Source organism: Homalodisca vitripennis, chromosome X (genome assembly GCF_021130785.1).
Source record: "Homalodisca vitripennis isolate AUS2020 chromosome X, UT_GWSS_2.1, whole genome shotgun sequence".
NCBI classification, from domain to species: domain Eukaryota; kingdom Metazoa; phylum Arthropoda; class Insecta; order Hemiptera; family Cicadellidae; genus Homalodisca; species Homalodisca vitripennis.
In genome coordinates this window covers 26,100,454-26,115,627 of record NC_060215.1, presented here as the reverse complement: position 1 = coordinate 26,115,627, position 15,174 = coordinate 26,100,454, and the positions used below count along the sequence as shown (strand labels likewise).

Below are 15,174 nucleotides of genomic sequence, written 5' to 3'. Positions count from 1 at the left end.
GGAGTTCTCACTGTTGTTAGCCCTTTACCTAAAAAACTGTCATACTAGAGACTCTAAATGCGACTTACAAGGGGAATTATCCACACCCACAATCACCCGGAATGCCACAAACTACGTTCTGCCATTCCCATGTACTGCCCAATTCAGAGGGAAAACCATCATACATCGGACGTTAAGTGTACAAACGCTTACCCACATCTTTAAAAAAGCTCTCGGGAAAGAAATCACTGGGCAGCAGGACTCTCAAACTGGCTCAAGTCAAGACCTCTCTATTCTATGAAGAATTTTTTGAGGTGCTCAACAATGGAAGAGACGAAATGCCAAAATTCATGAATTAAAATAATTACAACTATCAAAGATTAATGTTATTGACTACCTTACGTATCTTGATGATACTGTAATAAAGAATTATTGTATTGTATTGTATTGTATTGTATTGTATTCCTGAAAACTGCAGCTAACATTCTGTTAACTTTGCCGGTAAATCAGTATCATGTCTCGTATACTCTTCCAAACGAATACTACCATTTCAGTATCTGCCATTATTTACTAAGATAATGACATACACTTTTATAAAAATATTTAATATAAATATTTTAAAAATAAATATTTAATAAAATATTTCTATACACTTGTATAAAATATTTTCCAAATAATCACAGGATCTCACAAAATACAATCTTACAGCCCACCCATACAAAACTCTCCATAAAGGTTATTCAAATATTACTTCATGAACTTAATTGTTGATACAGCTGATATTGCCAACCTTTGCAAAGAAAATATGACGATTTAAAAAAGTGTTGATAACATGATCAGCTGTTAACTCACAACCTAAAACATTAGTTAATATTTTATGCAGATAAAGAATATGCATTTTGTCTTGTGCGTCTGTTTATTTTTAAATAAAGCATAAATTTCAATTACCTATTATTAATTTTTTCCCCAAGTAATTCACATGAATCTTTTCAGAATTAATGTTCTACAAATACTGTTTAAGAAAAAAATGACCTTTCTTTAACATTTATGGAGAAAATTTACGTTAACACAAAAATGTGTTATTTCTTTGCACCAATTCTTGTGTATTACGTAGATATCATTGAAAAGTAATTGCAATTTACAGCTCTTGGGAGAATTTTAATAAATTTGTCTAAGATATAAAAAAACATAAAATTAAAAACAATCGTATTTGATATCTTTGTAAATACCTTTAACCATTTTTATACGGCCTGGACTTCACCAAGGTTCTGAATCCGGCCGCGAAATCTTTCGTTAGGCGTAACTCGCTAACGGAAAGCGTTTCCGGGCATATGGTTATATGAACTTTTTTACTTGTTTTGTAGCTATAGAATAAGCTCTAGAGAGATTTTGGCGTTTAGTTTTGAATCACCCTGTATAATACATAAAATCAAAAACGATCACTCAACTATTTTTTTGGCTTAAAAAATGAGTAGTTTTTAAAAAATACTTTTTCCACCAAAGCTCTGTACATCCCTTCTTACACGGTTTAGTGAGTTTTGCAGCAGTGCAATTCATTCTGACTCAGTGGAAAATCTTGGTTGGAAGACTTGCAGCCTATTATTTATACAAACAGCAGTAAACCTCTCTCAAATCACAGTGAATCTTTTCTCCCTTCTATGCTAATCTGCTATTGTTCATTTCTTTCACCTTATCTCTTTAATGTGTTAAATCTTATCAACAGTATACCCTAAAATCTGCTATTCCCAAAATAGATAGGTTCAACTTCGTCCAGCATTTTTATTCTGATTGTTATTTTTACATTTAAAATATATATTATTTTAAATTTAATAATTATGTGTATGATACTTTTATATGGTAGTCTATGTGTAGTGTCTGTTAATAATCATGTTTGCATTTTGATACAAGGATTATTGCTAAATACTGATTTATTCTGACATTTAACCCTTCCCACGCGGAATTTATCTTTCAATTTTGACTCATAACGCGTAATTAACTTAAAATTCTTTTTTACATTTTACCAACTCTAATTTTTTTGTTTTGTTAGTGGTGGCTATTAGGAATAAAAAATAATACAGTATCACAAAATAATCAGACCCCTATATTTTTTTAACCCCCCAAGTGTTGTTCATCAAAATTTTGACGGTTATTTTCCATTCTGTCATGTTGTTCGTCAAAATTTTGACGATCAAACATTCCCTTGCATAATCACTCATTACAGTATATTCCGGCAACGTATCGATTCGATTCGATTCATGCACCATTGGATTCGGGAAAAAATCCTAAGGAATACTATAGTTTTATTCCTCTTTGTATTGTAGTTGCAACGTACCAAGTTCGTAGTTTGGAACGTAAAAGAAAACGATGCAGTTTATTGTGACCGCCATGTTGTCGCTGCCGTTCTGATTTGTTTCTGTGACGAGACGTGTTTATTAGTAAGTTTTATTTGTGTTTTAGTGTTGTGTTTAGTGTGTGGTGAGTTGTTAGATATTGCAGTAGTGCAAATAAATATATTTTAGAATAAATAAATTTCTTTTTACTGAAATATGTTTGATGAATTATCGAATCTGTGTAGGCTTTGGCTAAAATTCATTTCACGTAGTTTGTTATTGTTTTTCACTCACTAAACGTTATTTTAGGCACTCTTTTGGTTCTGAAATAACAATTTTCACAACCAAATATATATTTACCGTAATTTCTTTGGTTATGTATGATAACTGTTTGGACCATTCCAGGGTCATTGTTAGTCGCGTAGGCTATATACTGTTATTTTAGTAATACATGTAGTAATAAAACCATATTAGATTTTAAAAATAGTTTAACAAGTTTTGGCTTGAATCTAACTGTAAAAGAGGCCACCAGAGAAACTGATACCTCTGCCACTTGTATCGACAACTTGAGTAGTTTGCATGGTTGTTGCACATTAACCATAACTTCCGGGACGACTGTTGTGTGTGGCGGCTGCAAATTTTTTACTCTTCAATTAAAATCCGCAAAAATCCTGATAAATCAGTAAATAAGTGCTACTTTTTCAGTTTGATTCAGTATTATATAAACAAATCTACATTCTGAACAATAAATTTCTGCTTTTTACTAAAATTTTCGACAAAACATAATAAAAACGTGCTCAGTCAAGATATAGGTTATGAAGAAGTTCGTACCACATTAATGAAGAAATTCAATTCTGGATAACTGCAAGTCACGCAAGTACAACTAAAAACTGCCTTCCTTTTGCTTGGAAAATATCTTTCTTCAACCTCAAAAACCTTAAAACTTCCATTTTATATCCATACACACCACTGAAACCCACATCACTCTGAACCGGGAGGGCCGAACTGTTTCAAAAATTAAAAACCCAATTGGTCAAATCTTTCTAAATTAACAACATTAATCATTTTCATCTCAAAAAAATCACAACATTAAAATTGTTCCAGGAACTTAGCTGACTCTTGAACAGAATAAATCCCTGATTGTTGTATAGTTACATTAGGACTAATTTAGGACTAGGCCTATCTGGCCATTTACCTACATAGTTAGTTTTAGGAATTCAAATCATACAATTAAGGCTTTTGATCAAATTTGGACTAATACAAGACTAGGCCTATCTGGCCACTCATACAATAAGTTAGTTTAGACTTTCTCATTGTTAACTTACTACTAATTGACAAAAAGCTACCCAACGCTAGGCTAGTTTTTAAGTTATTTTTTTAAGTTATTTAAAGTTACTTAAGCTCATCAAGAAAATGATTGTTGAAACCTGTTGTAAATGTGGAGAGCCCATTGATGAAAACAAAACCGACTCAATAGCCTGTGACATATGCTGTAAGTGGTTCCATGCAGACAAAGCATGTAGCAAACTAAAAAAAAACACTTTTTGTTAACATTAGGAAAAATGACTACTGGGTCTGTCCTATTTGCATAGAGTACTACCACAATTTAAATTTAAGCTTAAAAAATATTGATGTTATAGGCCTTCTTAGGGACAATGAAAAGAAAATCAATGATCTAAAAAACTCAAAACGAAACTTTGTTATTGGAAAAAGAAACCTATATTAGAGGATCTTGGTCTTAAGGAAGTAGAGTTAACGAGACTGAGGCAAGTGGTCGTGGACATGACTGAGGAGGGAGTGAATGGCGGTTTGAGCGAGTGCAGGGGGGTTTGAGGGGCATGGGGGTGTGGCTGGTGCGAGTGTTGGGGGGGCTCGCCGGCCGGAATGTGTGGTTAGGTTGGTTTCAGACAGTCATGGGAGGGGCTGTGGTGACCGGCTGAGAGGGTCAAAAATTGGGGATAAATTTCAAATTTTGGAAAATGTGCAACCTGGTGCTTCTTTCATGTCCATGATAGACCGAGCGGGTGAGGTAACCAAACAGGCAGGGGACTCTGATTTTGTACTCATGGTTGGGGGGTCAAATGCCATTTCAAACCAAACAAACTTTTGAAACTGGGCTCCGGGTTGGACAATCTTGCGGAAGGGCTCAAGGGAAGGGTGCTGTGGGTCGAAAACACCCTACAGATTCGACAGCCCGGACAAAAATGAAGTAATAAAAAAACAAAAACGAAATCATACAACATAAATGTAAACTAAATAACTGGGCGTTCCTAAACATAAATTCAATGTTAGATAGGACTTGCTTTACTAGACATGGCCTACACCTTAACAAAACGGGCAAGGATGTCCTAAATGACCTAATAATCAATTATCTCTCACTAGTCAGTCCAAAAAAAGCACTGGATGAAAAAAAACGCAAAAATAGACATGACCCTGAAAACACATAGATAACCACAAGCCGATATATCCCACGACGGGACAGAAGGCAAAATTGGGGAAAAAAAGCTTCATCTAACAATATAACAGGTCCTGTAAAGTAATTCACCTAAACATAAGGGGCATTCTTGGAAAAATAACACAAACTGAAATATTTTTGGATGACAATAAACCTGATTTTTTCTTAGTCTTCTGAGCATGGTCTTGAAGATTTTAAATTAAACATGTTGAAAAATACAAAATTACACTTTGCAAAACAGTTTTTTGCAGGAAGGGATTGAGAATGGGCGCGGAGTTTGCAATCTATAAGCAAAATCAGTCTAAACTAAAAGTTCTAAAAATAACCAGCATTGGCAATAAATTATCTGAGAACAAGAATTTTGAATGCTGTGAAATAATAACCGAAGTAGATGATAAGAAAACCATTATTGGCATCCTATATAGGAGCCCTGATGGAAACATTGACTTATTCCAAAACAAATTAACACTTTACCTCTCTAAATTAACACCAAAAGAGAACAATATAATACTTGGTGGTGATTTCAACCTGAATAATATTGTGTGAAAATAAAACCATATTAGATTTTAAAAATAGTTTAACAAGTTTTGGCTTGAATCTAACTGTAAAAGAGGCCACCCAGAGAAACTGATACCTCTGCCACTTGTATCGACAACTTCATACAAATTTTGAAAAACATAAAAACGAAGTAATCAAACCACTCCTATCTGATCACCATGCCATATCACTAAATATTGATACTCACAAAGGGAAAAATTGTAAAACTAAAAAACAAATAAGAAGCTTGAAACAGAATAACCTAGATGAATTAAAACTTAGGACTGAGAAATGAAGATTGGAGAGATTTTTATAACGCCCTAAATATAAATGACAAATATGGAGCTTTTATCAAAACTTTTGCATACCACTACAATATAGCCTGCCCTTTAAAAGAAGTTACCATAAAGAAAAAATCACAGAATTAAATGGATGAACAATGAAATAAGCAATTTAAAGAACAGGGCATATGAATTGTTTAATAAATGGAAAATAAACAAAAATTCAGAAAACAGACAGAAATACAATTCAGCCCTTGAGACTTACAGATTAAGAATCAAGTCAACAAAAGCAGAATGGTTTTAACAAAAATAATAAATGAATCTGACAACAAACAAAAGGAATCCTGGAATGTTGTAAATAATTTTAGAGGAAAGAGCACTGATAAGATAACAAATATTGAAATAATTAATGGAAACAAAAAAATAAATCACCCAAAGCAGATCGGAAGAATTTTTTAACAATTACTTTCATAAACATTGCAGACCAAATAAATGAAAATTTAAACTATTGCTCTGAGGACAATGACGGTCCAAACATAGACCCTAACACAAAACTAGAATCTTTCAGGCCCATAGATGATAGAATACTAAAAAAACTTTTTTTCAAAACTCAAACCGAAAACATCGGCCGGAGTGGATGGTCTATGTATGAAGGCTATTAAATTCTGTCAAAAGGAACTGACTAAAACCCCTTGTGGAGTTGGTGAATGCCTCCATAAACAGCTGCACCTTCCCGGATGCCTGCAAGGTGGCCAAGGTGAGGCCTCTTTTTCAAAAAGAAGGGTGATGAGTCCGATGTCTGCAACTATCGTCCAATATCGCTCCTTCCGGCAGTATCCAAAATCATTGAGAGGGTAATCTGTGACCAGCTTGACTCTCTACCTGGAGGAAAATAAACTCCTGGTGGAGAGGCAGTATGGCTTCAGAAAATCCAAATCAACCAAACTGGCCTTAATAGATTTTGTAAATGGTTGCATTGATGCGGTCGAGGCTGGTGAGACGGTATTCGGCTGTTTTGGCTGAACCTATCGAAGGCCTTCGACTGTGTCAATGCGGTCATTTTATTGAAGAAATTATCAGCACTGGGCGTTCAAAATTCTGCCATCGCATGGCTAACCTCATACTTGACCCAATAGGTACCAGGTAGTGGAGGTTCTCAGCACAACCAAATTCAAAATTAAATCCACACTTTCACGACCCAGTTTGATCCGAAATGGCGTGCCACAAGGTTCAATCCTGGGCCCTTTGCTTTTCCTGGTTTATGTAAACAACATAACCAGTAAGATTCCAGTGGAAAAATCTTTACATGTTCGCTGATGACACTACCCTAGTTTTACCAGGCACAGAGATTGTGGAGTCCTGGAATTAGAATCCTTCATCAAAGCAAAACAATCTAGCCCAATTTTTTGAAACAAACCACCTCAAACTCAATCAAGAAAAAACAAAATGCATCTGCATCCAAACAAAACAAAAGAAAAATTCAAAAAATTCCTGGACTCCTAGCTTGTGCATAGGTGACAGGGAGATGGATGTCACAAAAATCAGCAGAACTGCTGGGGGTGGTATTGGATGATGGGTTAGACTGGAATGAACAGTTGGTCAAAATTGAAAGCAAATTAGCCAAAGGCGTTTTTGTCCTTCGAAACCTTGCAAAACTCAAAAACAACCAATTGGAAAAATCTGTATACCACTGTTTGTTCGAGTCTCACATCTCTTACTCAATCATCCTGTGGGGGGGGCTCAGCCTCAAATCTCAAACGAATTTTTACTTGGCAAAAAAAGGCCATCAGAGCCATGTTGGGCCTGCCCTCCCCGCTCACATTGTAGTGATCACTTCAAAAACCTAAAAATATTAACAGTTCCATGTCTATATAGTTATGAATGTGCCTGGTACATAAAAATCTCAAAACTTAGAATTTATAAACAATAGTCATAATTACAATACTAGATTTAAGAACAATTTCTCAATGCAAACATAGGCTTACTCTTTTTGAAAAAAAAACCAAATTTCTCGTGGACTAAAAATTATCAAGTTTTACCACTAATAATAAGAACAATCAATTGTAACAAAAAATTCAAGAGTGAGCTAAAAAATTTCCTAATAGATCAATCCTTCTATAGCATGGAACAATTTTTTGATCATTGTAAAGGGCTGGAACACCCACCCTACCATAAACACTGTCCCTCCTATGCAGGGCAGTTTTGGACCTGCAGAAGCCCTAAGATGGGCCAACTTCCTGCGGAAACAAAAGTATCAAGTAAGTATCAAGTATCAAGTTGTGGAATCGAAATATATGTAATATATTTAGACACAGTTTATGGTTTTCTAAAACTACATAAAATTTCCCATCAGATGTAAACCATAGATTTATAAATTTGGATATAATACAAGCTTTGAAAAACATTTTATACTTTGCTCTTTGAAAATTTTTCGCAAAAGTTTTGAGTAATGACAAAATGAAACTTTATTCGACTCTTCAAAAAAAAGTTATGGAATTTATTTTACTGCTGCTGTACAGTTTACTTCATTCTGAGTAATAAAATATGCAATATAACATGTATTCAAGTAAAACTGTATTAGTAAAACTTTTATTAGCAAACTCTTATATATACACCCTTTTTTCACAATTTATGCGCATCGCTGCTTTTTGTTATATAGCGTTATTATAGTTTCATAAATTTGTATAATGCTTATGTTTTTCTGAAACTAGAATAAATTTGGCACAAAATGGCTATCTCACTTTTATAGGTTTTCTTACTATAACTTGGTTTGCTAGGTATGGTCCCCCCCAAATAAAAAAAAAATGTAAATTTTGAATTTCATGGAAAAAAATTTTTAGTAACAATTTTTTTAAGGCCAACTTTAAATGCTAATATTATTATATGTTTAATTCTGAACACAAAAATATATACTTCTATATATATATTACTTTTAATTTATATTTTTAATAAATTTTTTAAAAAACCCTTGCACGAGGCTCTAAAACATGCTGCCACTACAGAAAAAAAATGACCGCCACTTGGAGGGTTAACAAATTTTCAAATTAAAAAAAAAATTGTCAGGATTCGCCATTGCATAGAACAATATAGCGCCTATAACGAAACAACAAATAAAGTAATAACAAAATAAAAAGATTATATAATGCTAAATACAACAGGAACACGAACAGTAAATAAGGAAATATGGCAAAACAGCGTTAAACACTAAAATATGCCGTGCCAGCATATATCCGTTTACCGCGTAATGGTTCGCCGCAGACTGAGGCTAAATCACGCCACAAGGGACAAAGCCACGCCCTCCCACTACTGCGACGCGCCAATGAGGTTCAAACTGTAAATTTGCTTTTCGGAACAAGTATTCAACACTCCCTTGAACTCTAGCGGATTCCACGGCAACTACAATTTATTAAATAACACAAAATAGACTTTGAAGGATATATCCGTTTACCGCGTTTCGGTCAAAATTAGGCCTAACGGATATATTCGTTAACCGCGTGGGAAGGGTTAATATCTATTCAACTGATTAGTTAACATGAGACAAAAGTTTAAAACTGTGTTGTAAATAGGAACTAGTTTCAAATCCATAAATGTTTCATTCCAAAAACTTATATCTTAATGTTTCCATGCTAATGAATTGTTAAAAATAAGATTATCTGTTACTACTAATGGTTTATAATTTATATTGAATATAGAGGTTCTTATGAAAATATCTACAACAGGCTTTTTTACAACAAATTACATCAATCATTCTTATGTCAAACAATTAATTTACTGTTTTTACTTGAAATATAAAGCTTTTTAACTTTAAATCAATTTTGAACTCTTCCTCCAATTTATACAATTTAGTATACTCCCAAAATTGTACTTAAATAACAGAAAAGAGTGTAAAAATTAATTAAAAAATATATATTTAAAACTCCCATATAATTGTCATTGAATATTGTGTTGTGTATTTTTGATGGTACACCCCTTTTTGGGCCTAAGTTTTTAAGCACTGTGAAGTAATCTGGTGTTAATATTTAACATAAAATAACTAAGCTAATAACTCTTTCTCTTTCATTGTGTATTATTTGTATCAATAATTAACTTGAATACTAATTCTATAAATTATAAAAACATAAAATTTACAATAACACAGAGCATTAATGTTAGTGAATTAATTACAATACAAAGTGTACACTAACTATATACATAAATAATTATTGGTTGGTTATTATTCATCCCATGTCATTGAAAACCATGCTCTTATTCTATTAATAATGAATGGATCAACTGACTAAAAAAAGAAATCTTCATAATAAACCTATCCTGAAGACCATAATTTTTACCTGATTTATATTTTACCTGACAATGTCACCAGTAATTTATGTAGCATCAAATTAAGCTCATAATTGTAAAAAGGTGTGATGTGATAAGAAAGTAAAATAACATAATCTTTTTCCAACTCAATTTAGACTCAACAATTACAGTTATAAAATGTAAATTTTTGTACAAATTGTAAAGGAAAATATAAGCAGACTCCAATCATAATATACAATGATCAGATGTATCAGAAGTAGAATATACTCTTTAGTCACATACACACATCATTAGTATATCCAACATCACATTTGATCAAACATTGAGTTCCTTAACTGATCGTAAATAGTGAAAGAATTAATTTATGAAATCAATATTTATGTGCATATTTATGAACACAGCATTGGACATATTCTACAATATTTATACCACTTTAAATGTGTAAAAACATACCAAAGCTCAGAAGCATAATGGAACTAAGAAATGCTTGGGCGGTGTTACAGTATTTTGATGCTTCCTCTTGCTCCTTCTCTTTTTCTACAAAGCTATTTGGTAGGGTCACTCACCACAGTAACTAACTATAGCAGTATTATGTCAATCACTCAGGTAATTTATATCGATGACAATGCTGTACAGATATAAGATTTGTCAGAAAAGAACCCAACCTCCCACATGTAATAACATACGAAACAAGGTGCTGTGTCTCACGGACTGGGTGGAGTGCCCAGAATCTCAGAGGGGTTCACCACCATAACTGAGCCTTAGCTCGGTAAAACCAACATCTTAATGTTGGTTATGTAATAATTAGGTCCTGCCAATGGTCAGTGTCAAGTAGAGTCCTTTCTACTAAGTAGCAAAAGTCGCTATACTGCTAGTCCCAGTGGCGACGGTTGTGAAGACACTGACAAGAGTTGCGCTGGTACTTCCCTGTAGTGCAGGACGGGAAACGCTTTTTCGGTGGGCTTAGCACTGATGAAGTAGGCTAGAGCCAGACAACTCAATCTGCCATTGGATTGCAATGGACTGGTCCTCCAGGTTGGGGGTTGGGCGTAGGGCTAACAACCTTACCCCAGAAAAACCTATTGTTCAGAATCGTCAACAAGCCTCGGAACAGGATGGAAACTATGGAAATAGACCCCAGATCAGACAAAAGGACTTGAATTTTGGATCATGGAATGTTAGATCCCTGGCTGTCCCAGGGAAAATAGATATTTTGAATGATTTAAGATAGATACTAAGAAGAAGTTTTGGACCAGTTCAAGAAGGAGACATATGGCGGATCAGGAAGAACAGAGAATTAAGAGAAATATACCAAGATCCCGATGTGATTGCACTGATCAGGAGTAAAAGAATGAGATGGATGGGCCATGTTGCCCGTAGGGGAGAAGAAAAAATGATAAAGAAGGTGTGGCGAGGGGAACCAGAGGGAGTGAGGCCATTGGGCAGACCTAGGATGCGATGGAGAGATCACGTGGAGAAGGATTTAAGAACGATTGGCGCTATACTGGAAGTGGCTCAAGATAGAGGAAGTTGGAGAGACATTGTTGGCGAGGTCAAAAACCATCTGGGTTTCGAGTGGCCACAGGAGTAAGAGTAAGAGTATGTAATAATTAGCCAGCAAAAGGAGATAGGATAATTTTCGGACAAATCTCGTATCTGTACATCATTGTCATCGAAACAAATGACTTGCGTGATTGACATATTACTGTATATCTACTTCCGTTATGCTTCTATACTGTGGTACGTTTATGCTATGGTCTCCTCTGCACCTCCATCACAAATCTGGTCATGTCATAATTAACCAATAAAGTGAGGTTTTATACTTTTCAGACAGACCTCGTCTATCTTCTTTGGCCTTTTCTGTTGTGTTGTATGTACCTTACAATGAAGTAAATTTCATGTTTTTTTTTTTTATAGTCAGCATAACTGTAACTGATTTTTTAAATCCACCATATTCATTTATCTTACAATGGCCTATTCAGTTCTGATAAGTCAGACTTTACCTGTACTGGCGTTATTAAGTCTAAACTAGTAAAATGTCAGCCTACTGGTTTTTTAAATATATTTTTTTATTTACATGTTTCATATCAATATTCCACGAACAACCAGATTTGAAGCAAACAACTTAAATATAAAGTTAAAATATGATTACTATACAAAATTATCTGTATAATTAGATTCTGATTGCATCTTATGCAACAGGAAACAGGAACACAACAGAAATTCAGTTATGGATTGAGACAGAAGATGAAACAAACAGGATAACACATTACAGTATAACAATGTGTGGATGAAACTAAATATGTGTTTTACCTTGAGGACTCTGCATGATGGGGGTTCCAGGTCCAGGAGCACCAGCTGACCCTTGTGGGCCCTGTAAATTATGACAAATACTAGAGAAAGAGTTCACTTACGTCATCAAGACTTTTTGTGGTTTTCTGAATTTAACACTTTCACTGCCGCCTCCTATTTTTGACAACTTTCTTACACTGCCACCTATTTTTTTAAATATATATATAATTTCTTAAGCAATTATAAGAAAACCATGGGACTTACATTTTTTTTAAAGCTAAGTTCTTCCTCTTTCTACACAAATGCTCATGAATAAATATTTTCAATCAAAAAGTCTTGTTTTAAAACTAAAAAACAAGGTTTTTTGATACAAAATAAAAAGTTGACCAAATACTAGTCTATAACATAAATATATTTCTTATTATTATTTGCTGTATTCAGCATTGACGTTATTTTCACTATAGCTACACATATTTACAATTTAAATCCACTTATTTTAAAATATCTTTTTAGTGTGGAAAGTCTTGAAACATGGTTCTTTGCAAATGGCAATTTTGCACTTGCTACACTGATAGGAAGTGCCTCTTCTTGCAGCTTTGCCTGATTGTTTTTTAGTTATAAAAGAGCATAATAAAAGTTGTTATTGCTATTTTGCTTATATTTGTTATTTGAGTAAAAAAAAAACAATGTCAAAAAACTACTAGCATCTCCAAAAAGTCCATTGGTCATTATTTGTGTCATCTTGGAATAAATCATAAATTTCACTGTCACTTGAAAATCTGAGTAACTCTTCTAGCACTTGATTGTCTTCAATACTGTCACGATTCATTGTATTTACTCACAAAACAATCGTTGTAAACTAAAGTAATAGCAAGCGAAACAATAACAATGCAGACAACAAATTAGCAGAACAACAACAAACAGCAGCCTGGCCGCCGCGACGCGATGGAACGATGAATTTATAAACAAATCACTATTTTTCCGATATTCCAGATGACTGCCAACAACATTTCATAGATCGTAATACATAGAGTAACATTAAAAACATGGACATAGCGAATGACTATCAATGCCAAAATTCAAATACGTTTAAATGCATTTTTATTACTGTAAAAGTCGGTGCCATCAAAATTCGTTGTCGGCAGTGAAAGTGTTAAAGACACAACGTGTAATGACTGTACTTAAAGTAATAAGAGATTTAATAACAACATCTGCAATCAAAATGTGGCTGTAGGGCTAAGTAATGTGATCGCTACGAGCCCTGCACCTCCCACCAATACTTCACTATGGATGGAGAGTAATATTTTTATTGTACTGTGACTGCATAATTTAGTATATACAAAACAAAACCTCCTTTTATCTTAACTATACAGATTCTTTATGATGCACATAAGATAATGTATTATATACAAAATATTTTAACAATCGTAAGTTTAAATCTGAAGGCTGTTTCAGTAATTTTAACATTTTTACTTCAAGTAAAATATTTATGTAACTTCTCTGATTTTCACAATTGTAAAAAGATATTGTTTAAAAACAGTGTATAGCTTTCTGAGTTTAATTGAACACAGGCATACAAATAATGAGTTTAAAAACAAATCAATTAGTTGCATAAGGTACTATAGTTCAAATGCTGTTAATTTTAGGCATAAGCTTAGTTTTAGTCAAATATGACACTTCACCACTTATTACTGTATAATTTGCCACTTATTTGTGATGTATTTTTGCAAGTTATTAAATGAATCAAATTTAATTCTATAAGCTTATATTATAGTTCATGTTTCAATGAGACTTTTATATTTTACTGTTATCACATTAAAAAAGTTTAAAGATCATACAGTTATTTGAAAATTAAAGATAATCTTTGGTGCAACAGTATAACACCTAATTTTATTGAATAGACACTTGAATTAACAAAACAAATTTTAGAAGGCGATCCTATAACAATGCTAATTATTTTATATTTATGTTTGCTAACGAAATCATCAAAAGTATGATGATTATTATTAATACATATAATTCTGTCTGATGAATTTAAAAGATTTTGATGTAATGAACAAAATTTCTTTCAGAATTTAGTATCTTTGTAATTGAAGCATGTCATTAAGTTTTTAAATTATTTGCGCATTGATTAATGAAATTGAAACTTTCAGAATGTTTTCACTTATTAGTTTTTGTAATGTTGAAAAGAATTGCTTTAATACATTTTTAATAACTGATTGTTGAACTTCTTAATGTGCAATATTATACAAAAAGTACTCAGTAAACAAGTACAATAACGGTGTAACTAAATCAAGTAGTTCTGACATGTAGTAACTGGGATTTAAATGCAATTCTTGAAAATTTACCATGTTTACTATCTTGATAAAAATTTGTAAACATACAAAATATTTATGTAATGGTTTTACCTATTTTTAAAAGCATTATTATTTTCAAAATAAAAATAGAATTATCTCAAGTAGGTCTCTAACATCAAGAGAATATAAAATAATCTCCATATTTTGATCTTTAGTTCCACCAAACGCGTTATCATTTTAATATATTCATAGGTTACACTATAACAGTTACAGTGCATCGACACTCGGAAAAAAATAACTGTAAACAATGTTTGCTATGGTAGGTGCTGCAAATAGTACAAAATAATATTAATTTAGTTCCTCATTTGGCCAAGAGATTGCAGCACTTTACAGCCATGCCTGAATAACAATTAAATTTTATAACTGCCCAATACAGTGGGTCACAAATAATGGTCTGAGAAGCTGATCAAGTTTAGTATTTATGGAACAGTGTACCTATGATGCACAAAAACCACTTGAGCAGAGAGACTTTGTGTTTAAAAATCAAATATCGGAACATAGTATCATATTGTACCTGAACGAAATCAGTACCCGAAACTGAAATAAATCGACAAGCACTGTTGAAACGGAACACATGGAACTGGAAATATTTCGCAGAACTAGTTCTAAGCCTGGAAAATTCCAGTTGGAACATTTCCAGTTCC

At 33.2% G+C, this 15,174-nt stretch overlaps 1 protein-coding gene across 5 annotated transcripts in view; it reads right to left on the bottom strand.

The window, feature by feature from the left end:
- LOC124368811 (single-stranded DNA-binding protein 3-like) overlaps positions 1–15,174 on the bottom strand; it is a 99,684-nt gene that overhangs the window by 35,807 nt on the left and 48,703 nt on the right. For all 5 annotated transcript variants that reach the window (XM_046826209.1, XM_046826212.1, XM_046826211.1 and 2 more), the window contains one exon: positions 12,195–12,255. In XM_046826209.1, coding sequence (XP_046682165.1) covers positions 12,195–12,255 — 61 coding nt within the window. The remainder of the gene's footprint in view (positions 1–12,194; positions 12,256–15,174) is intronic.